General features: G+C 43.3%; 1 protein-coding gene across 1 annotated transcript in view; it reads left to right on the top strand.

Moving 5' to 3' along the window:
- gpr142 (G protein-coupled receptor 142) overlaps positions 1-26,422 on the top strand; it is a 35,990-nt gene extending 9,568 nt beyond the window's left edge. The window contains exons 2-3 of the mRNA XM_063030713.1: positions 6,303-6,461; positions 25,641-26,422. Coding sequence (XP_062886783.1) covers positions 6,332-6,461; positions 25,641-26,422 — 912 coding nt within the window. The 5' untranslated portion in view covers positions 6,303-6,331. The remainder of the gene's footprint in view (positions 1-6,302; positions 6,462-25,640) is intronic.
- Positions 26,423-26,641: the final 219 nt, after the last annotated feature.

Below are 26,641 nucleotides of genomic sequence, written 5' to 3'. Positions count from 1 at the left end.
GTGATGGCAGACTGCGCCCAGTGACCTTTCCTGCTGACCCGACGGCTCGCTGTAGTTTTCGTACGTTGTGAGAGGATGCCACTGCAGACCAGACGGTAATGGCTGACGTGAGGATGCTCTCTCTGATGGCAGCCTGAAACAACATTGTTTCAATCGCCACAGATGCTGCCTGACCTGCTGTGTTTTCCAGCGGTACCTTTATTCCAGTTTTGTTGCCTTTCTGTAACTAAAGGACAAAGCGGGATCGAGAGCTTAATCAGGGGAGTGTCCTGCTCAGTCTAATGCTTCTACATTTGCTTGTTTAGTTCGATACACAAAGTGGTCTAGGACCTAGCCCACAAGACCACAAGACATAGGAGCAGCATGAGGCCACTCGGCCCATCACTCCACCATTTCATCATGGCTGATCCACTTCCCTCTCAACCCCATTCTCCTGCCTTCTCCCCATTACTTAATACCCTTCCACTATCCCATCCCAAAGTTATAGTTATAGAGTTATAGAGCACCAAAGACAAGTCTGCAAATCCCTCCGTCGTGTCCACTGCGGAAGTCGAAGCCCAACGCCCGCAAGCCCGAGTCTGAGTCCACTGGAGGCTGGAGGCCTAACCTCGGGTTAAAGGTCTTTCCATGTGTTTCGGTGGGAGAGAAGAACGGCGCTTTTTTTTGCTGTTGCTGTTTTGTTGTTCGTTGTGCTTCCAGGCACTGTGGGCATGCTATGTTGGTGCCAGAGTGCGTGGTGACTCTTGCAGGCTGCTCCCAGCACACTCTTGGATGTATTGGCTGTTAATGCAAAGGATGCATTTCAGTGTATGTTTCGAGGTCCGTGTGATTTGGTGTGACATCTAAAGCTCAGACAAACTTCTACAGATGTGTGGTGGAGAGTATATTGATTGGTTGCACTATGGCCTGGCATGGAAACACCAATGCCCCTGAATGGGAAATCCTACACAAAGCAGTGGATATTGCCCAGTACATAACGGGTAAATCCCTCCCCACCATTGAGCATATCTACATGGAGCGCTGTCGCAGGAGAGCAGCATCCGTCGTCAAGGGCCCCCACCACCCAGAACATGCTCACTTCTTACAGCTGCCTTCGGGAAGAAGGTACAGGAGCCTCAGGACTCACACCACCAGGGTCAGGAACAGCTATTACCCCTCAATCATCAAGCTCTTGAACTAGAGGGGATAACTTCATTCAACTTCAGTTGCTCCTTCATTGGATTGTTCCCACAACCTATGGACTCACTTTCAAAGATTTTTCATCTCATGTTCTCAATATTCATTCTTAGATTTACTGTATATGCCCGCAAGAAAACCAATCTCAGTATGTGGTGACGTTTATGTACTTTGATAATAAATTCACTTTGAACTTTGAACTTTAAAAATAAACTTGAATCTTGAATCTACAGCTTGGAAGCAGGCTATTTGGCCCACTGGTCCCTGCTGACCAAGATACCCCCATCAACGCTAGTCCTATTTGATCGCTACACACACAAAATGATGGAGGAACTCAGCAGGTCAGGCAGCTTCTTTGGAAATGAATAAACAGTCAGCGTTTCAGGCCAAGACCCTTTTTCAGGACTGGAAAGGAAAGGGGAAATGTCTATTTGATTACGTTTGACCCATTATCAAATAAATCGTTCCTCTCCATGTACCTGTCTATCTTTTAAGAGCTGACAGCTTATTCTGCATACATGCACACTACCCTTTCTGTAAAAAAAATTGCCTCAAATGTTTCCACAAGTCATAGTCATAGTCATACTTTATTGATCCCGGGGGAAATTGGTTTTCGTTACAGTTGCACCATAAATAATTAAATAGTAATAAAAACCACAAATAGTTAAATAGTAACATGTAAACTATGCCAGGAAATAAGTCCAGGACCAGCCTATTGGCTCAGGGTGTCTGACCCTCCAAGGGAGGAGTTGTAAAGTTTGATGGCCACAGGCAGGAATGACTTCCTATGATGCTCTGTGTTGCATCTCGGTGGAATGAGTCTCTGGCTGAATGTACTCCTGTGCCCAACCAGTACATTATGTAGCGGATGGGAGACATTGTCCAAGATGGCATGCAACTTGGACAGCATCCTCTTTTCAGACACCACCGTCAGAGAGTCCAGTTCCATCCCCACAACATCACTGGCCTTACGAATGAGGTTGTTGATTCTGTTGGTGTCTGCGACCCTCAGCCTGCTGTCCCAGCACACAAGAGCAAACATGATTGCACTGGCCACCACAGACTCGTAGAACATCCTCAGCATCGTCCGGCAGATGTTAAAGGACCTCAGTCTACTCAGGAAATAGAGACAGCTCTGACCCTTCTTGTAGACAGCCTCAGTGTTCTTTGACCAGTCCAGTTTATTGTCAATTCGTATCCCCAGGTATTTGTAATCCTCCACCATGTCCACACTGATCCCCTGGAAGGAAACAGGGGTTGCCGGTACCTTAGCTCTCCTCAGGTCTACCACCAGCTCCTTAGTCTTTCTCACATTAAGCTGCAGATAATTCTGCTCACACCATGTGACAAAGTTTCCTACCGTAGCCCTGTACTCAGCCTCATCTCCCTTGCTGATGCAATCTTGATGGACTTCTTGCCGTTCTGCATTGGCTCACAGTGAAGCCATGCCTCAGCTTTAAAAATCTCACCCTTCTTTGTTGGCCTCTGAATTCCTCCCATGACCCTAAAATTTCCCTGTGTATTCACGACTCTGTGGCCTCCTAAATGTAGTTACTCCACCACTGAAGGATATACCATCAGCCTCTAGGTCTCCAAGCTCTGTAATTCCTCCCTAAGCCTGTCTCCATCCCACTCCCTTCCTCAAACAATTATTACCTATGGACTCACTTTCAAAGATCTCCACAACTCATATTTTCTGTATTATCTATTTAATTTTACTTGCACAGTTTGCCCTCTTTTGTGCACTGGTTGGTTGTCAGTCTTCGTGTGCAGTTTTTCATTGAATCTACTGTACCGTATTTTTTGTTCTGTTTTGAATGCCTGCAAAAAAAAATCTCAGGGCTGTACTGTATATGATAATATTTATGTACTTTGTATTTGAACTTTTGAGCTTTAAAATGTATTTCTTTGATCAAGCTTACCTTAATATAGTAACTCGGCACCAGATTTTATTTGCTAACTCAACTGTGAAGCAGCTTACATCAATGGACGCGTAAGATGAATTCCAGGGATTGTTGATTTTGGAACATTGCGAGTGTGGCTAAGATCTATCCTCGTAATCTATCGTCAATGACTTGCGACAATGCATTATCATAGTAATTATGTCTGGCTCATTCTTGCCAAGATCTGTTGATCACCCTATAAATTCCACTTCTGTAGGGTAGAAGAAATTTGCTTTTAAAGCAATTGCCTTAGCTTTTATTGCAAGGTGGCTGAACTGTTTTACGATCCACACTGTAATGGGCTGTTTACACGGCTGTTGGATTGTTGATCACTTTTATGTGGGAATGGCACGGCCGTTTCTGTTTGAAAGCATAGCATAGTGTTAAAGACGTACAGTTGATTCTTGAACGGGGCCATCCAGGAAGAAAAATTGTTTTAGTTTTTAGATGTTAAAGAATCCTCTTCAGCAATTCTTCAAAATGAGCAAGGTTTCAACTTTGTCACACACAGGAAAATTCTTCATTAAGACTTTCAACATATGGAAACTCTTTATAATTCACTGAAATCACCAAAAAGAACTAAATTTTCTTACATTGCTATCTGTGCAAAAGTATTAACTATAAATTGAGTCCTACTGAAGGGCTTCAGCCCAAAACATCAACTGTTCACTCATTTCCATTGATGCTGCCTGACCTGCTGAGTTCCTCCAGCATTTTGTGTGTGTTACTCTGGATTTCCAGCACCTGCAGAATCTCTTGTGAAAAGTTATAAATTTTGGACTTTGCAACAGACTAGATCAGAGAAATTAAAAACAACTATCAGAAACCTTCTGGTATTCTTCAGAATTAGAATCTGGTTTATTTTCCCTGACTACGGTATGTCATGAAATTTGTTGTTTTGCAGCAGCAGTACAGTGCAATATAAAAAATAAACTATAAATTATAATAAGAAATATAATATATAAATCATTAAATAGTGCAAAAAGCAAAATACTTTATACTTTATTATCGCCAAACAATTGATACTAGAACGTACAATCATCACAGCGATATTTGATTCTGCACTTCCCGCTCCCTGGAGTACAATAATGAGGAAGTTTAATGTCCATTCATAAATCTGATGGTGGAGGGGAAGAACCTGTTCCTAAAATGTTGAGTGTGTGTCTTCAGGCTCCTGTAGTAACGAGAATAGAGCATGTTCTGGATAATGGGGGTCCTTAATGATGGGACACCCCGGATTGAAAACATTGTCTTTTAAAGATATCCTCAATAAAGGGAAGGTTCATGCCCATGATGGGGCTGACTGAATTTACAACATTCTGCAGTTTCTTCCCATCCTGTGCAGTGGCCCCTCCATATCAGGGCTTGTTTCATGTCTCCTGTTAGAGGAGTCGATGAGAAACAATACTGAGTCAATTACAATAGACAGAATATCAATAATTGGTTTCGACTGTCCTTTTGAGACTATAGTCAGTTTGGAAAGGGAGATACCTTCAGCAATTATATTTGCCAAGGAAATTATTTTGTACAGTAGTTAAAAGATCTCAGAGCTCACATTATAGAAAAAAAATCAATTTATTTTTAATCAAGCATGAAAGAAGATTCCTGATTCTCGGGTTAATTATATTTTTCTCTGCATTTAGTAACACAAGTCTTGCTGAAAGACACTACGATGAAAACTGTTCTCAAATATTCACCGAAACACACACAAAATGGTGGAAGAACTCAGTAGCATCCATGGAGGGCATTAAGTGGTCAACCCTTTGAACCAAGAGCCCGGCCTAAAGCGTTGACTTGTTTGTTCTCCTCCATAGATGCTGCCTGACACGATGAGTTCCTCCAACATTTTGTGTGCGTTACTCTGGATTTCCAGTGTGTGCAGAATCTTCTGTGTTTATCCTCTTAATTATCCACCTCCAGTTTGATTACAGTGATGACTTTCAACAAGATTTGTGGCTAAATAGTTTCATCAACCTGAAGCATGACCTCTGATGCTTTCTCCATAGATGCCGTCCAACCTGCTGAGCTCTTAAGGCAGTTGAAAATAAATTGTACTCCTAATACATGCAAAATTACCAAAACAAATATATTTATTTGCTGATAATCATTCTCTCTTACCAAGATTTTGCAGCTTTTCTATTTTCTACTCTGAAATTTTCAAAATGGAATTTGCTGAAACTGGTTTAAAAAACACTTAGAAAATAGGAAGCTGCACTTTTAATGGAGACAGAGAATGCTGACGAAGCTTACCAGGACAGGAAACAAATATAGAGGGAAAAAAACAGGGTTAATGGGTTGCAGTGGACGTCCCAGATAAACATGCGTTTGGCATGGAAGCCAAGCTATGAAAAGGACCAAAGAAAAGGCTAGCGATGAGCTGGAGAGATGATTATGCCACGTTTAATATTGTCCCAGAAAATAACTGTCTCATACTGAGTAAACACAAGAGATTCAGCAGATGCCGGAAATCCAGTGAAACACACATACAAATACTGGAAAAATTCAGCAGTTCAGGCAGCAGCAATTGACTGTCTGTTCCTATCCATAGATGCTACCTAACTAGTCAAATTCCTCCAGCATTTTGTGTGCATTGCTCTAGTACCGAGTCATGGGTTTAAATAAATCATTTACATGACTTCCATCTTTACTTTTTATGTCAGTTCCTTACAGACACAAATCATCCCCCCTTTCTTTAGTGTCATCCCCCCGCAACTGGCCAATTGTTAATGGTACAATTAAGAAGATGGTACAATTGTTAGAAACTGGTGACAAGTGAATCATTAAATGCTTGTCAAATCAAAGTTCAAAGTAAATTATTTTCAATGTACATATCTGTTACCATATACAACTTTGAGATTCATTTTCACAATGGAGGCAGCACCTATCAGAACGAGATACTGCTGATGATCTCTAGAACTTCCTCTTTCTTGGCATCAGGGATGATAGATGCAAAGACAGACAATTCCAGATTCATATGGGGTAAGGTGTAGAATTATCATGCTAACTTGAACTCTTTAAAGAGTGTCACTGTGGCCCCGAATAGGAAGCGATAGGTACTAAAGCCCCACTCGTCATATTTTCATTAAATCTCATCAGGTTACAATAATCATTCCGAGGCTGATGACCATTTGTTCCTTCCCATTTGTATGTGGAATAGCTGGACATAACCTTTGCCTTTTACAGGTGAATTAAAGTGCTTCCTAGCAAAGAAGATGGTTGAAGTGCACAACATGACCTCCCCTGACCTCTGGCAGGAAGGAGGTGAATCAGAGAATTCACCGTGCATGCTTGGAGCCCTTCCCATCATTTACTACAGCGGCCTGCTCTGTTTGGGCTTACCAGGTGAGTTCAAAGTTCATTCTTTTTAGGGCTTGGGAATTCACTCAGATTTATATTAAAACGTAGAGAGGCAATCAAATAATTTCAACAGCTACACTGTCAGTGTATGTAAATAAGTATTGTACTGTATATACACAAGCTGTAGATCTACTTGTACATACATTCAGTGGCCACTTTATTTGGTACACCTCTACTTAATTAAGTGGACATTGAGTGCACGTTTGTGTTCTTCTGCTGCTGTAGCCCATCCTCTTCAAGGTTCTACGCATGGTGCATTCAGAGATGCTTTTTTGCACACCACTGTTGCAATATGTGGTTGTTTGAGTTACTGTTGACTTTCTGTCAGCTTGAACCAGTCTGGCCTTTCACGTCTGCCCTCTCTCATTAACAAGGCGTTTTCACCCACAAGACTACTGCCCACTGGATTTTTTTTACTTCTGCGCACCAATTTTTTTTTTTTTGTTTTGCTTCTCACACCAGACTCTAGAGACTGCTATCTGTGGAAATCCCAGGACATCACCAGTTTCTGAGATACTCAAACCACCCAGTCTGGCGCCAATAATCATGCTACATTCAAAGTCACAGATCACATTTCTTCCCCATTCTGATGTTTGGTCTAAACAACAACTGAACCTCTTGACTATGTCTGCATGCTTTAATGCATTGAGTTGCTGCCACATGATTGGCTGATTAGATATTTGCATTAACGAGCAGGTGTACATGGGTACCTAATAAAGTGGCCACATTGAAGAGCGAGATGAATTACTCTATGCTAAAGGCACATTAGGAATTACCATTGGATTAAACTAAATTTAATCATTTCCTGTTTGACAGATATTTTACTTCTAACATATGCACCATGATTCATTCCTAGCAAGGCTTTATCTTATGTTTCTAAAACTAACTATTATTGCATGGGGAATGCAATATTGAGCCACACTCTTATCCAAATATGATTAGACGATCAAATATAGAAGTTCAAAAAAAACAATCAATGATGTGTAGTCAGCATTATCAAATGAAAATTTAGATCCACGATGTGAAAACACAATCTTTACATTGACACTCTAGGCAAGGTCAGTGAGTTCTTAACCTTTTGCAGAACGTAGGCTCTTTTACAGAAGACATGCAGAGCTTAAACAGAGTGTTTGTGCTTATGCAACGGTTCCTCACAGGCTGTCTCAGGAACTTTCTACAAATATAGCTGCATCACAGAGAGTAATTCAGCACATGGCACAATTCTTCCAGTGTGGTGATGGTCTTAATGTAACAATAGGTGTTCATAACTGATATTAAAAATCATAGAAAACAGGTTTCCAGTTGCAACAATGGAAAAGAAACAAAAATATCTTCAATCCAAAATGAACATATGAGAAAAAAAATTGCTTTAAAAGGATGAACTGAATCCGATGAATGAAGATGAGGGCGCAGTCCGATCCATGGAAAGGTGGGCACAGTTGGTAAACCAGGTGTAGTGAGAAGGTAGGTTACAGAGAAGCAGCAGTGTGAGTAGAAAGACAATGGCCTAAAGTTTTATCTAATGGCCTGTGACGGATGAAGACCTTGAACTGCTGGTAGGTAAATCAAGATTAAGACGAACAGGATTAATCGATCCAGACAAACAAGAACATACACTCAGTTTCCCCATTATTAGTTACATCTGCTCATTAATGCAAGTATCTAATCAGTCAATCACGTCGCGGCATCTCAATGCATGGAAGCATTGAGACATGGTCAAGAGGTTCAGTTGGTGTTCAGACCAAACATCACAATGGCGAAGAAAAGTGATCTAAGTGATTTTGACCGTGGAATCATTGTTGGTGCCAGACGGGGTGATCTGAGCACCTCAGATACTGCTGATCTCTGGGGATTTTCAGGTAGAACAGTCTCTGGGATTGACAGTGAATGGTGTGAATAACAAAAAAAAATCCAGTGAGCGGCAGTTCTGTGGGTGAAAACGGCTTGTTAATGAGAGAGGTCAGAGGAGAATGACCAGACTGGTTCAAGCTGACGGGAAGGTGACAGTAACTCAATTAACTACATGTTGCAACAGTGGCCTGCAGAAGAGCATCTCTGAAAGCACAACACATTGAACTTTGAAGTGGATGAACTACAACTGCAGAAGACTACCAAAAAAACCCTCAGAGGCCACTTTATCAGGTACAGGAGGTACCAGTGGCCACTGAGTGTAGGTACATCTATGCACTCAAGCATAAATTCATAAAGAGGAGGCAAGGACTGGGAAAGAAATTCTGACTCCAGCCATTAGGGGAGATAGTTTAAACAACACAACAGAATTTGTGCAATAATATCATCTGATGAGCCCTACATTTAGAAACATAGAAACAGAAAATAGGTGCAGGAGTAGACCATTCAGCCCCTCGAGCTTGCATTGCCATTCAGTACGATCATGACTGATCATCCAACTCAGAAACCTGTATCTGCCTTCTCTCCATACCCCCTGATTCCTTTAGCCACAAGGGCCTTATCTAACTCCCTCTTAAATATAGCCAATGAACTGGCCTCAACTGTTTCCTGTGGCAGAGAATTCCACAGATTCACCACTCTCTGTGTGAAGAAGTTTTTCCTCATCTCGGTCCTAAAAGGCTTCCCCTTTATCCTCAGACTGTGACCCCTTGTTCTGGACTTCCCCAACATCAGGAACAATCTTCCTACATCTAGCCTGTCCAATCCCTTTAGAATTTTATATGTTTCAGTAAGATCCCCCCTCAATCTTCTAAATTCCAGACAGTATAAGCCTAGCCGATCTAGTCTTTCATCATATGAAAGTCCTGCTATCCCAGGAATCAATCTGGTGAACCTTCTTTGTACTCCCTCTATGGCAAGAATGTCTTTCCTCAGATTAGGGGACCAAAACTGCACACAATACTCCAGGTGTGGTCTCACCAAGGCCTTGTACAACTGCAGTAGTACATCCCTGCTCCTGTACTCGAATCCTCTTGCTATGAAGGCCAGCATACCGTTCGCCTTTTTCACCGCCTGCTGTACCTGCATGCCCACTTTCAATGACTGGTGTATAATGACACCCAGGTCTCATTGCACCTCCCCTTCTCCTAATCGGCCACCATTCAGATAATAATCTGTTTTCCTGTTCTTGCCACCAAAGTGGATAACCTCACATTTATCCACATTAAATTGCATCTGCCATGAATTTGCCCACTGACCTAATCTATCCAAGTCACCCTGCATCCTCTTAGCATCCTCCTCACAACTAACACTGCCGCCCAGCTTTGTGTCATCCGCAAACTTGGAGATGCTGCATTTAATTCCCTCATCTAAGTTATTAATATATATTGTAAACAACTGGGGTCCCAGCAGTGAGCCTTGCGGTACCCCACTAGTCATTGCCTGCCATTCTGAAAAGGTCCCGTCTATTCCCACTCCTTGCTTCCTGTCTGCCAACCAATTCTCTATCCACATCAATACCATACCCCCAAAAGAATGTCAGAATGATTTTAAGGTATTAGAACTAAAAGATAATTTGAGAAAAATCTGAAGTGTTCAGTCGATCATTTAAATCCTGCAGGAGATATGCAATACCGAAGAGTTACATGATTTGACGTGAGTTGGAGAAGTTGACCCGGTGGGCACTCTGGCAGAAACTACAAGGTTCTACTAAATGGAGTTAAGAGATGACAGCTCTCTCAGGTCAAGGAGTAGATGTAATATCAAAATAACTTGTGTCAATAGTGGAGACAAAACCTGTAGATAGGTTAAATTGATGATTACTATGAAGATAATGAATTACTATTCCTTTTCAAGAATGAAAATAGCCCTGCTTATATAAATAAATGATTTACATGAATGATGTATACACTAAGATGTATGTAATTTAGTAAATTGGTTTACTATTGTCTCATGTACTCAGAATGAGAATCAGATTTAATATCACCAGTATCTGTTAAGAAATTTGTTGTCTTTGCAGCAGCAGTACTATACAATACATAAATAATAATAAAAGTGGTACAGTCAAAGCAATTGATCTATATGAACGTGGTGTAAAATAATCCACTCCAATGGTGTATTGAAATACGGCAAGGTAAAGCAATAAAACAGTACAGAATAAAGTTTTACAATGACAGAGACAGTGCAATGCAGATAGACAATCTGGTGCAAGAGCATCATGAGGTAAAGTGTGAGGTCAAGATTTCAGCCAAGCAAACTCATCCCTAAATTCCTCGACCTGGGACACAACACCTCCCTTTGCAACTGGACCCTTGACTGACTGACCAACAGGCTGCAGTCGGTAAGGATAGACAGCAACACCTCTGTCACGACTATCCTCAACGTCAGTATCCCACAAGGCTGCATCCTGAATCCCCCCACCACCCCCCTCTGTACTCCCTGAAGACTCATGACCATGTGCCCTGCCTGCTCTGTCTACATCTATACCAGGCATTCCCAACCTTTTTTTATACCGTGGACCCGTACCATTAACCAAGGCATCCATGGACCCCAGGTTGGGAACCACTTATCTATATGATTGAAGATGACATTACCACAGTGGGCTGTATCTCAAGTAATGATGAGCTGGAGTACAGGAAGGAGATCGAGAGCCTAGTGACCTGGTGTCATCAACCTTTCCCTGAATGTCAGAAAAACAAAAGAGCTGGTCGTTGACTTCAGGAAGGGGGCAGAGTGCACATGCTCCTGTTTACATCAATGGTGCTGAGGTCAGAAGGCTTGAGAGCTTCAGGTTCCTCAGGGTGAACATAACCAACAGCCTGTCCTGGTCCACCTGCAATGACGTCAAGGCCAGGAAAACTCGCCAACACCTCTACTTCCTCAGGAGGCTAAATAAATTTGGCATATACCTCGAACCTTCACCAATGTTTATGGATGCATGTTGAAAAGATTCTCTCTGGTGCATCATGACTTGATCTGGCAGCTGCTTTCTCTCTCTGTGACCACAAGAACCCCAGAGAGTTGTGGACACAGCTCTGCACATCACGGAAACCAGCCTCCCCTCCGTGGACTCTGTCTACACTTTGCTGCTTCTGTAAGGCAGCCAACATAATCAAAGACCTTAACCACCCCAGACATTCTCTCGTCTGCCCCCTCCCATTGGACAGACAATACAAAAGCCTGAAAGTATGTACCAGCAGACTCAGGAACCGCTTCTCTCTTGTTGTTATAAGACTATTCTACAGTTCCCTAGTAGGATAAGATGTGGAAGATGCTGTATAAATACAGGCCTTTTTTTTAGATGTATGTCTGATTTTGATTTCATGGCATTACCAAGTTATCCATTATCTCTCAGTTTGAGGTAGTTCTATCTGCATGTTACATTAAATCAGGGGTTCCCAATCTGAGGTCCACAGAACCTTCAATTAATTGTAAAGATCGATCATCATCATCATCATCAACAGGTGCTGTGCCCAGTTTGAGCTTTGACTGCCATGGCCCACACACTCCTGTTTCGGGTCAAGTGGATCAATTCATTGGTATTCATTTCCAGTTCTCTGGCTGCTGTCTCCGTCATCATTTGTCTTTGCCTTCCTCTTGCTTTCTTCCCTTCAATCTTTCCCATAATTACCGTGCATTCTAACTCCTCTTTCCTAATCACATGTCCAATGAAGTTATGTTGCCTTTTTATGATCTCATACATTATTTCTCTGTTCATGGCATCCTTGTTAGATATTCATTTCGTCCATGATATTCTTTGCATCCTCCTCAAAAACTACACCTCTGCTGCTACAATTCGTTTCCTCATGTTACTAGATATTGTCCAACATTCTGAGCCATATAACATAACTGGATAAACGTAACATTTCAGTACTCTGAGGCAGGTTGGATCCATACATTAAAAAAAGGCTGGGAACCCCTGCATTAAATGAAGTTGCATATTTTCAAGCTATTAAAAACAGACAAAAAGAGTTGCAGTATTTTTTTAAATAGTTTGAACACAGGATGTGGACATTGCAGGCTACGCCAGCATTTATCGTCTGTCCCCAATTGCCTCTGATTTAAAGAGTCAACCACGTTGGTGTCCTGCTTGAAATGTCGACTATTTACTCTTTTCTGTAGATGCTGCCTGACCTGTTCAGCTCCTCCAGCATTTTGTGTGTGTTGCTTTGGATTTCCAGCATCTGCAGATTTTCTTGTCTTTGTGAACCATGTTGGTGTCCCTCAAGACACACCTGGTCTCCTTGAACCAGATGGGATTTTACAGCAATCCCGTCATTGTATAGTTATGGTTCCTATTGCTTATACAGTGAATTTTTAAAATCTGATTAATTTAGTAAGCCAATTTCAAATTTCCCATTGTGAGATTCAAACTCGCAATTCTGGAGCAATGATCCAAAACTCTGGCTGCTAGCCTGGTGATTTTACCTCCAGCTGATTAAAAGTGCAAGAGGTTCTACAGGTGCTGGAAAGCCAGAACAACACACATAAAGTGCTGAAGGACTTAGCAGATCAGTCTGCATGGATGGAGAGGAATAAAGGGGAGATGTTTCAGGTGGAGACCCTTCATCGACATTGGGCTGCTGAGTTCCTTCAGCATTTTGTGTGTTTAGCTCCAGCAGTTTGGTTATTGTGTCAGATTCTGCATCTGTAGTCCCTTGTGTCTCGACACTACATCCAATATCCATTTGATAGCTTGTGTTTGTCAAAAAGAGAAAGGGCATAAATTAATCATAAAGACCATTCAAGGGGAAATTAAGGAAACCATTGTTTCACATAGACATGATTAGATTGTGGACTTCTTGGTTGCAGTGAGGGAAGGTGAGCTGCATATACTATTAAAATGATGGACTATGTAAAAGAGGATAGTTAACACACTAATTCAGTGGCCACGTTATTTGGTACCTCCTGTAATTAATAAAGTGGCCACTGAGTGTATATACATGGTCTTCTACTGCTGTAGCCCATCCGCTTCAAGGTTTGACGTGTTGTGCATTCAGAGATGCTCTTCTGCACACCACTGTTGTAATGCATGGTTATTTGAGTTACTGTCACCTTCCTGTCAGGTAGAACCAGTCTGGCCTCTCTCATTAACAAAGTATTTTTGCCACAGAATGTTTCTTTGTTTCTCGCGCCATTCTCTGTAAACTCTAGAGACTAGTATATGAGGCTCCGGAGGGTTCCTGTGCTGTGGAAGACGTCCTGCCTTGTCCCTGTGCCGAAGACACCGCACCCCAATGGCCTCAATGACTACAGACCAGTGGCATTGACCTCCCACATCATGAAGACCCTGGAGAGACTTGTTCTGGAGCTGCTCCGGCCTATGGTCAGGCCACACTTAGATCCCCTCCAGTTCGCCTACCAGCCCCGACTAGGAGTTGAGGATGCCATCGTCTACGCCCACCTGGACAAGCCAACGAGCACTGTGAGGGTCATGTTTTTTGACTTCTCCAGTGCGTTCAACACCATCCCCCCTGCTCTGCTGGGGGAGAAGCTGACAGCGATGCAGGTGGATGCTTCCCTGGTGTCATGGATTCTTGATTACCTGACTGGCAGACCACAGTACGTGTGCTTGCAACACTGTGTGTCTGACAGAGTGATCAGCAGCACTGGGGCTCCACAGGGGACTGTCTTGTCTCCCTTTCTCTTCACCATTTACACCTCGGACTTCAACTACTGCACAGAGTCTTGTCATCTTCGGAAGTTTTCGGATGACTCTACCATAGTTGGATGCATCAGCAAGAGAGATGAGGCTGAGTACAGGGCTATGGTAGGAAACTTTGTCACATGGTGTGAGCAGAATTATCTGCAGCTTAATGTGAAAAATACTAAGGAGCTGGTGGTAGACCTGAGGAGAACTAAGGCACCAGTGACCCCTGTTTCCATCCAGGGCGTCAGTGTGGACATGGTGGAGGATTACAAATACCTGAGGATACGAATTGACAATAAACTGGACTGGTCAAGGAACACTGAGGCTGTCTACAAGAAGGGTCAGAGCCATCTCTATTTCCTGAGTAGACTGAGGTCCTTTAACATCTGCCGGACGATGCTGAGGATGTTCTACGAGTTTGTGGTGGCCAGTGAGATCATGTTTGCTGTTGTGTGCTGGGGCAGCAGGCTGAGGGTAGCAGACACCAACAGAATCAACAAACTCATTCATAAGGCCAGTGATGTTGTGGGGATGGAATTGGACTCTCTTACGGTGGTGTCTGAAAAGAGGATGCTGTCTAAGTTGCATGCCATCTTGGTCAATGTCTCCCGTCCACTACATAATGTACTGGGTGGGTACAGGAGTTCATTCAGCCAGAGACTCATTCCTCCGAGATGCAACACAGAACGTCATAGGAAGTCATTCCTGCCTGTTGCAATCAAACTTTACAACTCCTCCCTTGGAGGGTCAGACACCCTGAGCCAATAGGCTGGTCCTGGACTTATTTCATAATTTAATATTACTATTTAATTATTTATGGTTCTATTACTATTTATTATTTATGGTGCAACTGTAACGAAAACCAATTTTCTCTGGGATCTATAAAGTATGACTATGACTATGACTATGACTAAAATCCCAGGAGATCAACAGTTTCTCAGATACTCAAACCACCCCATCTGGCACCAGCAATCATTCTAGGGTCAAAGTCACTTGGATCACATTTCTTCCTCATTCTGATGTTCTCTTTGAACAGCAACTGAACCTTTTGACCATGTCTGCAGAATTTTATGCATTGAGTTGCTGCCATACGATTGGCTGATTAGATATCTGCATGAATGAGTGGGTGTGCAGGTGTACCTAATAAAGTGGCCATTGAGTATCTATGGTCAAGGCAAAGAAGTGAGGCAAGGTAGTTCCTGTATGGTAGAACGTGGGTATACCACAGAGGAATAAAATGATCTGATTCCAGACTCGATAACGCTGTGACTTCAATCATGTGGCAAATGATATGTCCCTAGTAACAGTAATGCTGACTCCTGAGTTCCAACACTTCTCTTGAATGAATTTAGTTATTCACATCCTGCATAGAAAGGAATGGGGGCGGAGGCAGGAGAAGGAGCCTTCCGTCTAGCTCCAGGTCACTGACCATCTCCTGACACATTAACCAAATGCTGGTGAATAGGGGGAAATAACAGCTCATGGATCTTGAGATCTTGACCATAAGACATAGAAGCAGAATTAGGACATTTGGCCCATTGCGTCTGCTCCCTGATTCTGACATGGCAGGTTTATTATCCCTCTCAACCTCATTCTCAGACAGACGGTGGTGTAGTGGCATCAGTACTGGACTTTGAGGCAAATGTACAGTTCGATTCCGGCCATTTCCTTGCACACTTGGTTGAGTGTCAAGCTAGCAACTCTGCCTCGTAAAAAAAACAGTAAAATGCTACAGAAGCAGCAAAAGTGCTGCCCATTGGTCTACAAGACTTGATAAGGAAGCAACAACCCCATTCTCCTGCCTTCTCCCCATAACATTTGATGCCTTTACTAATTAAGAACATATCAACCTCCGCTTTAAATATACTCAATGACTTGGCCTCCACAGATGCCTGAGGCAATGAATTCCACACCTCTGGCTGAAGAAATTCCTCCTCATCTCTGTCCTAAAGGGACAACTCTATAGTTATAACGTATCTACAATACTTCCATTGAATTGCATATAATTTTCACACTTGCTTCTTTGCACCCAAACTCTGGACACCCAGAATGAATGTTAAACAGCATAGTCTGGTTTTCAATTAACTGCTGTTCACAGCACCAGGAAACTATTTTGCAGGGCTGCATTTTAAATTTAATCTACAATCCATGTTCAGGTCTGAAGATTGGTTGCTGAAGTTAACATCTTGCTCCATAGCCTAGTTCCAGAGTAGGTCCTAACAGCTCCAAATCTCTTTTATGCCATGGACCAATATTATTAAGCAAGGTTTCTGTGGACTCCAGGTTAAGAACCCCTGACTTAAACCCTTTCAATATTCAATAGGTTTCAATGAGATACCTCCTCATTCTTTGAAAGTTCTTCTTTCTTCTAAAGTGTGGGGTGGGGGGGGGGGAACAGGAGAAAGAGTCCTCAGTCTAACCCTGTTGACTTCTTCCTGACATATTAACCACATGCTGGTGCAGGGTTCGAACAGCGAGATCCAGACAGTCACCTGTCTGGGTAGGAGTCCTTGTTGACTCAGGGGTGAATAACAGTTCCTGGATCTCGAGGCCTAAAACGCTCCTGATGTGAGGCCATTTCACAGTAAGTGGGTTGCAGAGCATCATGTATTGATCCTGTCAATTCACGTGGATGAGTGTGGATGTTTCTGAACGAGGGTGCCAGGAGAGTGATCACAAACAAGAACCATGCTCATTATTCACACTGCTTAACCCAGGATCACTGAAACCAATGCAAGCCCTGGGCAAAGCCAACTGAATGATTATCAACACTCCACCAAGTTCCTCCAGGTTGGTTCCTCATGTGCTAAACCTTGTTGAGCTGTGGAAGATCTTATAATTACACTCAGTGGCCACTTTATTAGGTACCTCCTTGTAAAAGGCCATTGAGTGTACTTTCATGGTCTTCTGCGAATATAGCCCATCTGCTGCAAAGTTTGAAGTGTTGTGCATTCAGAAATGTTCTTCTGCACACCCTGTTGTATTGTGGGAGGAAACTGGCACACCCAGAGGAAACCTATGCGGTCATGGGGAGAATGTAGAGACTTCTTACAGGCGGCGGCGGGAAAGATTGCTGGTGCCGTAAAGGAAGTGTGCTAACCACCAGGTTATCGTGCTCACCCTAATGCAGTGAGAGTAAAACGTCAGGAACACTGCGAGTGAGAAAGATCTGATGAGCACAGGGAGAGTGGAACAGCTGGGGGAGTGTTGTGAGAGGGTAACGTCTGGGGCACTGAGGTAATGAAACATCTGGAGAACGTGGTGAGATTGAGACACCTGGGGACTTAGTGAGACACTGAAGAAACACAATGAATGTGAAAATCATTGTAATGGAGTGAGGATAAGCTTATTGTGATCTCGACTTCTTAATATCATTGTAATAAACTAGCAATACACTTAGTCCCCATTTTATTAGGTACACTTAATTTAGTAGGGAACCGATCATGATCTTCTGCTGCTGTAGCCCATCTACTTTGAGGTTTGAAGTGTTGTGCATTCAGGGATGCTCTTCTGCACACCGCTGTTGCAACCCGTGGTTATCTGAGTTATTGTCACCTTCCTGTCAGCTTGAACCAGTCTGGCCATTCTCTCATTAACAAGACACTTTCACCCACAGCTCACTGGATATATTTTGTTTTTCTCACCATTCACTGTTGTGCATAAACATCCCAGAAGATCAGCAGTTTCTGAAATACTCAAACCACCCCATCTGGCACCAACAATCATTCCACAGTCAGTCACTTAGATCACAGTTCATGGCATGACCAAATGGCAGAGCAGATTCAATGGGCCGAATGGTCTCATCCTGTTCCTAAGTCTTATGGTCTTATTACATAGGTCAAAACAAGGCAAACATTTCCTGTATCTTTACTCTTAAGGATCAGGTGTTTGTTTGTTCATAGCTGTTTAAACTGCATCCTTCATGGCTCACACAAGTACCAAACATCAGAAATATGTTCCAAAAGTAAATTTAATATTCCTCAATCCAGCTGTAGTGAACTGAGGACCACAGACACAGCAAAAGACAAATGCATTACTTGCTGGATATCAACATTGTGATATAGGTCATGGGGATGTGAAATTTTAATACAGACCAAGAGGACAATTTCTTCACACTGCTGTCCAGGGACAACAATAAATATTGGAAAACATTATTGAAAATGTTGCTTCCAAGTTGGGGCTTTGGGATGTGTTGATGCTGTGAGCTGTTTTTAATCAATAAACAATGTGTCAGAACAGCTAGCGCTGATTTCAGTGCCCATTGAGTTAGATTGAAGCCTAGAGCAAGGAGCCTTTGACACAGTAAATGAGCAGAAGGGTGCCCTGTAGTGCAGAACACGCAGAATAAATCCAAAGATCATATCATGTTCCAGGACCTGACAAATACCTCGCCACTTCCTGTTTTCACTCTGTACATGGTTGCATACTTGCAAAACACAGCTATGTTGAAGAGCTTGGCTCTGAAGTTAACTAATTAGGTTCTGTGGTTTGTATCAATTTGAGGATTTTAAGTAATTTCTTTAATGATGCAATGACGCAGAGTTTCTGATGCTGGACTGGTACCCATGACAGTGAACATAATGGATTCCCATTAGAGAAACTGGGAATTTAAATCAATCAAGAATTAAGAAGCTGCTGTCAGTAATGATGAACGGGAAACCAATGGATTGTAAAAACCACTCGGACTCCTGTGTTTTCTTTGGTTTAGTTTAATGTTTTGAAGTTACAGAACATACCAGTGGTGCCTTGGGATTGAGGAGGTGTTTGAGGGTAAAAAAGCCAGATAGAAAGAGCTGGTAGAGCATTGCCAGAGATAGGGGTGGAGGGCAAGTTGTGAGCCTATAGAAGTGAGGTGAGGCAGTTTTGTTGGCTGTTCTCTCTGCAGAAGTAACTCGCTCCTTGGCATTATGGGGGCTGCAAAGAAAAGAGCCGTGAGGACCATCATGATCAAGGGGTGTGACCGTGGACAAATGCTTCTGGGACGCAAGCTGGGGCCTGATCAACCCTGGCTGGGTCAATCTGGATGAGAGTGTCTGATGCTGAAAGGCCCAAAACACCCGATGATCCCAGGTTACACTACTGATGACGTGTCCTAGGATGTACCTCAGCATCACGGAATGAAAAATCACGGGAATAAACACTGAATAATGATCAGATTCATACCCTAGTGACTTACTGAATAATCTTTGAAGATCAACGTTCTTCCATAAAAAAAGATTTCCTCAGAAGATGAGCTGAATGGAAGAAAACCTATGTCAGGATTTAGTTTATGTGGATGGTGCAAAGAGTGGATTTATCGGACTAAAGTTCCTTTTCTTTTGTTCTTTGAGGCAATAAATTGTTAAATATTTCAAGTGAATAGCAAAACCAATGTGCCAAATGAAATTCGGATAACATAAGCGTTTTACTCAAGAGACTGTCAAAATTAAGTATTTTAACCCTGATACAATCATCCCCTATGGTGCTTTGGATTTATTAGCGATTATGAGAATCCTTGTATTTAGCACATTAATTACAAAGACAATTATTCTGAAGATTGCAATTCACTCAACCGTCCCTGCTTAAAGGGGTGGTATTAATCTCCCACTAGACATCGTTAATGGGACCGCGGAGACATATATCAGAGGCCTGCTGAGAGGCATTGACTGAAATAACTGCACACCTCAGCAGCACAGACACAGTAGACGACTCAACACGATGTCAGAGCAAATTGTAAATCATGGAGGGTGCACGCTGGAAAGGGCGGGAGATGTGAGCAAGCGAAGAGAAATGCTTATTAGAAACAATAAGGTTGGACTGCGAGTTCTGTGAATGATGAAAGAGTGGGAGACTGCAAGCAAGGTTTTAAATGAGAGAAACAATCAACGGCTGGCAGCGAGAGAGGTTCGTTCTCATTAAGCACACACGCAAAGAAGTCTGGATGGATTAAGTCAGGGAAAGTTTTGAATAGGAAACTGTGTAAAGTGGAATCTCACCATTTGCAAGTAGTGAAAAGAGTCATAGACCCACCACAGCACAGAAACAGGCCCTTTGGCCCATCTAGTCCATGCCGAACTATTAATTGGCCAAGTCCCATCGACCTGCACCCTGAGAATAGCCCTCCATACCCCTCCCATCTACAAACGTATATCCCCATCTTAAGTGCTGAAATTCAACCCACAACCACCACCTGCGCTGGCAGCACATTCCACACTCTCAACACCCTCTGAGTGAAGAAGTTCCCATCGTGTTTCCCTTAAACATTTCACCTTTCACCCTTAACCCAGGACCTCTTGTTCTAGTCCCACCCACTCAACCTCAGTGGAAAAAGCCTGTTTGCTTTAACCCTATCTATACCCTCATAATTTTGAATTTTGAATACCTCTATCAAATCTCTCCTCTTTCCCCTACGCTTCAGGAAATACAGTCCTAATCTATTCAACCTGTCCCAAAAAAACTCAGTTCCTCAAGTCCTGGCAACACCTTAAAAAATTTCTCTTCACCCTTTCAATATTAATATCTTTCCTGTAGGTAGATGACCTAAACTGTAAACAGTGCTCCAAATTACGCTTCACCAACATCTTCTACAACTGTAACGTAACATTCCATCTCCTGTACTCAAATCTTTGATTTACGAAGGCCAATCTGCCAAAAGCTCTCCTTATGGCCCTGTTTACCTGTGAATATGGGGTGTCCTGTTATCATCTTCAATTTAAGAAATGCCTACTGTTGTATCACCTATCCTTCTTGCTGGCTTTATTGCCTATACCAGATACAGTGAAAAGCTTCTAGACCATAAGACATAGGAGCAGAATTAGACCATCTTGCCCTTCGAATCTGCTCCACCATTCAACCATGGCTGATCATTTTTTTCTATCTCCTCCTCAACCCCAGTTCCCGGCCTTCTCCCTGTAACCTTTGATGCCATGTCCAATCAAGAACATATCAACCTCTGCCTTAAATACACCGAACAACCTGGCCTTCACAGCTGCCTCTGGCAACAAATTCCACAATTTCACCACCCTTTGGCTAAATAAATTTCTCCGCATCTCTGTTTTAAAAGGGTGCCCCTCTATCCTGAGGCTGTGCCCTCTCGTCCTAGACTCCCCACCATGGAAATCATCCTTTCCACATCTACTCTGTCTAGGCCTTTCAACATTCAAAAAGTTTCAATGAGATCATCCCTCATCCTTCTGAATTCCAGTGAGCACAGGCCCAGAGCCATCAAATGTTCCTCATATAATAACCCCTTCATTCCTGGAATCAACCTTGTGAACCTCCTCTGGACCCTCTCCAATGCCAGCACATCTTTTTTAAGATGAGGAGCCCAAAACTGTTCACAATACTCAAGGTGAGGCCTCACCAGTGCCTTTTGTTCTGCATGCATCCACACTGATAAAGGATCAACGTTATTCACCACATAGCTCGGGTGCCTAAGACCTTTGCACAGTACTGTAGTAATTTTATGTATTGCACTCTACTGCTGCCAAAAAAAAAACAAATTTCATGATGTATGTGAGGGATGATCCTGATTCTGATATGGGCCTCTATTGTGGACTAAGAGTGGGAACGGGGCAGGGAGAGGGGAATCATGGTTGGGAAAAGGGAACGGAGAGGGGAACGATGGTTGGGAAAAGAAGAAGGGAGAGGGAAGAGAGGAGGGAGTGGGAAACAGCAGAGAGACATTCTGTAATGATCAATAAACCAATTGTTTGCAATCAAATGACCTTGCTTAATGTCTCAGGGCTGGGTGTATCTGTACCCATGCCCGTCCCTACCCTGGCACTTCATCTCTGCCACTTATCCCACACCTTCCTGGCTATTCCCAACATCCTTTGCTCCCACTGGATTTACAAATTTGCTCTCTGCTCCACGTTGACAAATGCAAAAGTCTGAAGCATCCTAGCTAGATTTTTGCACAGTACTGTTGATGCACTATCAATTACTCCAAAAGACTGGAAGTAGAGTAAATACTGAAAGGCTTTTATTAGCAGTAAAATGTGACCTCGACCATGCTGAGTATCTGCCCCGGACTGAGGGAGGAGCAGTGACACAATTGCCTTTGTTCAGGGGTCTGTGGGAGGAGCCACAGGAGCAGTCAGCAGAGGGGCGTGTCCAGGCAGGTAACCCAGTTACAACCTATATACATGCTTTACCACAACTGTACATGTATTAAGAAATTGCTGTGGTGTGTTGGTGCGACATACAACAAAAGAGCAACAACATTGAACAATTATGAAGATCGTGCCATGCATAATTACATTACGGTAGTAAAAGGAAAACTGAATGCAGAATTTTATATTGCAGTTGTAGAGAGGGTACAGTGCAGCTAGGCAAATAAAGTACAAAGGCCACTACAAGGTAGATTGGGAGATCCAGAGTTCAATCATTCATCTTATGAGAAGTCTATTCAAGAGTCTGAAAACAGTGAGATAGAAACTGTCCTCCGGTCTGGTGGTACTTGCTCTCAAACTGCTGCTCAGTAGGAGAGTGGAGAAGTGAGACTGACTGAGTGAGAGGGGCCCTTGATAATTGGTTTAATACTGTCACATGCACTGGGGAAACTGCAAAAAGCTTTTGCTTGCATATCATCTGGACAGATCACTCTGAACATAGTTACATTGAGGTAGTAAAAGAGGAAAACTTTGCAAACTATAGTGCAATGTGCAGAGAATTACAGAGCAGGTAGACAACTAAAATGTACGGGCCACAAAGAGGTAGATCAGGAAAACAAAGAGTTTATTCTTTAGTACATGAATGGTCTGTTCTAGAATCTGATAACAGTGGGATAGAAGTTGTCTTTTAGCCTGGTGGTTCATACTCCTGGGCTTTTGTATCTTCTGCCCAATGGGGGGAGGGAGGAGAAGAGTGAATAAGGTATAAGATATAGGGTTAGAATTAGGCCATTTGGCCCATCAAGTCTGCTCCACTATTTCATCATGGCTGATCCATTTCCCACTCAGCACCATTCTTCTGCCTTCTCCCTGTATCCCTTCATGCCCTGATGAGCAAGAATCTATCAGCCTCTGCCTTAAATATACCCAATGACTTGGCTTCCACAGTGGCCTGTGGCAACGAATTCCACAGATTCACCACCCTCTGGCTAAAGAAATTCCTCCTCATCTCCGTTCTAAAAGGGCGCCCCCTCCCCTCCCCATTCTGAGGCTGTGTCCTCGGGTCTTAGACTCTCCAACCATATGAAACATCCTCTCCATATCCACTCCATCAAGACTTTCACCATTCGATAGGATGCAATGAGGTCACCCTTCATTCTTCTGAATTCCAGTGAGTAGAGGCCCAGAGCCATCAAACGTTCCTCGTATGATCAGGGTGGGAAAAGGTGAACTGGTTACCAAGGTGTTTGAAGTGGCATTAATAACTGCTATAATAATATGCTATATAAGTTAGTTAAAGTCTGTCCCAAGCCTTGTGGCCCATCAGGCCGATGCTTCTGCCAGTTTCTGTGGCGTAAAGCGACTGAGAGTACGAGACTCCCCCCACCCTCCCCCCAGATAGGATGCCAGTCTATCGCGAGGTTAAGCCCCAGCATTTGCCGGTACCCATTTTCAGCAGGGTGGACTGGAGCAGTGTGTGGTTAAATGCCTTGCTCAAAGACACAACACGCTGCCTTGGCCGAGACTCGAACCCACAACCTTCAGATCGTGAGCCCAACAACCTAACCACTTGGCCATGCGCCACCTAATATGCCATATATTATCTGTTAAATTATATTAAAACATGGTTCTATGAGGGGTGTAGACAGGGTAAATGCAAGCAGGCTTTTTTCCATTGAGGTTGGGTGAGACTAGACTAGAGGTCATGGGTTAAGAGTAAAGATGAAATGTTTAATGGGAACTTGGGGACCATCTTATTCACTCAGATGGTGGTGAGAGTGTGAAACGAGCCACCAGTGCAAGCAGAGGATGCGGTTTCACTTCAACATTTAAGAGAAATTTGGATAGGTACATGCATGAGGAGGGTATGGGGGGGAGCTATGGATTGGGTATAGGTTGACGAGACTAGGCAGATAATAGTTCAGCACAGACTAGATGGGCCAAATGGCCTGATTATGCGCTATAGTGTTCTATGATCAGGGTCCCATGAATGGTTAGCTGTGATCTTGGTGAATGGCCAAACAGGCTCGAAGGCCAGAATGGTCTCCCCCTCTTCCGGGTACCTGTGTTCTTATGCTTCAGAGGAAAATGGAAATCTGTGAGGTTACATGAAGGTAGTAAATTTAAAAAAATCAAACAGCGTGCAGAGTATCGCGTTACAGTTACAGTGTGCCATGGTAGTGCAGTGTGACGTTATGACAGCTCGGGGCTTTCCGGAATTCAGAGTTCAGTCTGGCCCCGTTCTGTAAGGAGTCTGTATGTCCTCCCTGTGGAATGCAGGGGTTTACCCCGAGTGCTCTAGTTTCTTTCCACAGACTCACTGTGGCGGGAAATCAGAGCACCCGGGGAGGTTAATAAGTCATTGAAATAGTTCTGTGATTGGGTTAGGGTTAATTGAGTTTGCTGGGGGTTGCTGGGGCAGCATGGCTCAAAGGGACAGAAGGGCCTACCTCAGGCTGTATCACTAATAAATAAAGTGCAGTTTTACCTATGTAACGCTCAGGGCTGTCGGCACGTGTTTATCTAGGGAAAACCCCGTCTGCCCGCCAAACCGTGTCTCACGGTTGCGTAGTTGCTGTGTAATGCCACCTGGTACAAACTCGCACATCAAATATCAGACAGCACACAATGTACGATTTACAGATTACACTTTATAGATCTTATCGGAACTATGTAATTAACAGAGATACAATATAAAAGGAAAGTAAAAGGCGCCAAACTTATCAAAGTTCAACCACTTCGTGCACAACCGTTGGAGCTCAATTCATGGGGTCTTCGTTCCACCATTCGATCCCCTCCGACCCCCTCGACCCACCACCTGGGACCAACCACGGTGGTCGACCAGAGCGTGTCCAGCACGTCCTTCCTCTTCGGTTCTCCTCCCGAAAAAACCCGCGCACTTACCCAGGTTCCCATACATACAGATAGGATAACATAGCTTGCATTGGTTAGTTCCTCCGTTATCTATAACTATAACCCAAACATTTCAGCTACAGAGAACAATACCTCATAGTTAACATTGCAAAGAAGCCATTTCATTATTACACTTCAGAGGAGCCATTTTATAATTAGTAGTTACCAGTTAACATGACAGTTAATATTACTGAGAAGCCTACACCTACGGTATTCAAATGAAGAGCTACTAACATGCTCAAAATGCCGGACTGATGAAAGTTCTCAGCCCGGAAACGTCAACTGTTTATTCTCCTCTGCTGCCTGATCTGCTGAGTTGTGTGTGTTGCTCTGGATTTCTGGTATCTGCAGAATCTCCTGCGTTTATAAAAATGTCTGAGTTTAAATTTTTTTGTAGCACCCTAACATAAATTCTGGTAGGAATGAAAGTGCACTATTCTTTACCCATTCCACACAAAATTGTTCAATATATTGGCTTAAAGGGAAAGAAATTTTTATCCTGTTGAAATGAGTCATGTATTTGTTCCTAACGACATAGAGGACAACAGAATCTCCTGTATTTATGACTTGCCAGTAACATGCCACATTTTTTTCTTTCAGTGAATATTCTGAACGTAATTGTCCTCTCCCATCTGGCCATCAAGACACAGAAATCCTCCTACCGCTACCTTCTCTCTCTCTCTGCTTCCGACATCCTCACTCAGTTCTTCATCATCTTTATCGGCTTCATCCTAAAGACGGCTATTCTCCAGCGCAAGATCCCTGACCCACTGGAGCACACAATCAGCGTCCTGGAATTTGCGGCCAATCACGCTTCCATCTGGATTACAGTGGTGATGACGATCGATCGGTATTATGCCCTTTGTCACCCCCTGAGATACCGCATGGTGTCATACCCAGAACGTACCCACAGAATAATAGCAATGGTCTTTGCAATGGCTTTAATCACGGGCATCCCGTTTTACTGGTGGTCTGATATGTGGCGAGTCAGTAACCCACCCACCGTTTTGGACCAAGTTCTGATATGGATCCATTGCTTCATTATCTACTTCATTCCGTGCTCACTATTTCTCATCGTCAACTCACTGATCGTCTACAAGCTGAAGAAGAAAGCTCCGGCCAACCGTTCAGGGAAGACTACCGCGATTCTTCTCACAGTTACTACCGTTTTCGCCATTCTCTGGGCACCTCGGACCGTGGTTGTTATCTACCACCTGTACGTTTCTTCAGCTAACAGGAACTGGAAGGTCCACCTGATGCTCGACCTGGCCAACATGCTGGCCATGTTAAGCACCGCAATCAACTTCTTTCTGTACTGCTTTGTGAGCAAGCAGTTCCGCGTAACGGTGAAGGAGGTAATCCTGTCCTTCTGCAAGCACTGAGGGAGAGGCAACTGTAAACCGTGAAGAACTTAAAAAGCTGGCCCATCTTGAGCTTACAAATGGGAGTGCGACTCAGTGTGGCCTTCCGCTGCTGTAACACATCCACCTCAAGGTTTGACGTGTTGTGCATTCAGAGATGCTCTTCTGCACACTACTCCTCTAATGTGCAGCACTTGAGTTACTGTCAGCTTCCTGACAGCTTGATCCAGTCTGGCTACT

The sequence above is a fragment of the Mobula hypostoma genome, chromosome 22 (genome assembly GCF_963921235.1).
Source record: "Mobula hypostoma chromosome 22, sMobHyp1.1, whole genome shotgun sequence".
NCBI lineage: Eukaryota > Metazoa > Chordata > Chondrichthyes > Myliobatiformes > Myliobatidae > Mobula > Mobula hypostoma.
The sequence above is the reverse complement of the archived record's forward strand: the minus strand, read 5'-3'. Positions and strand labels throughout refer to the sequence as shown.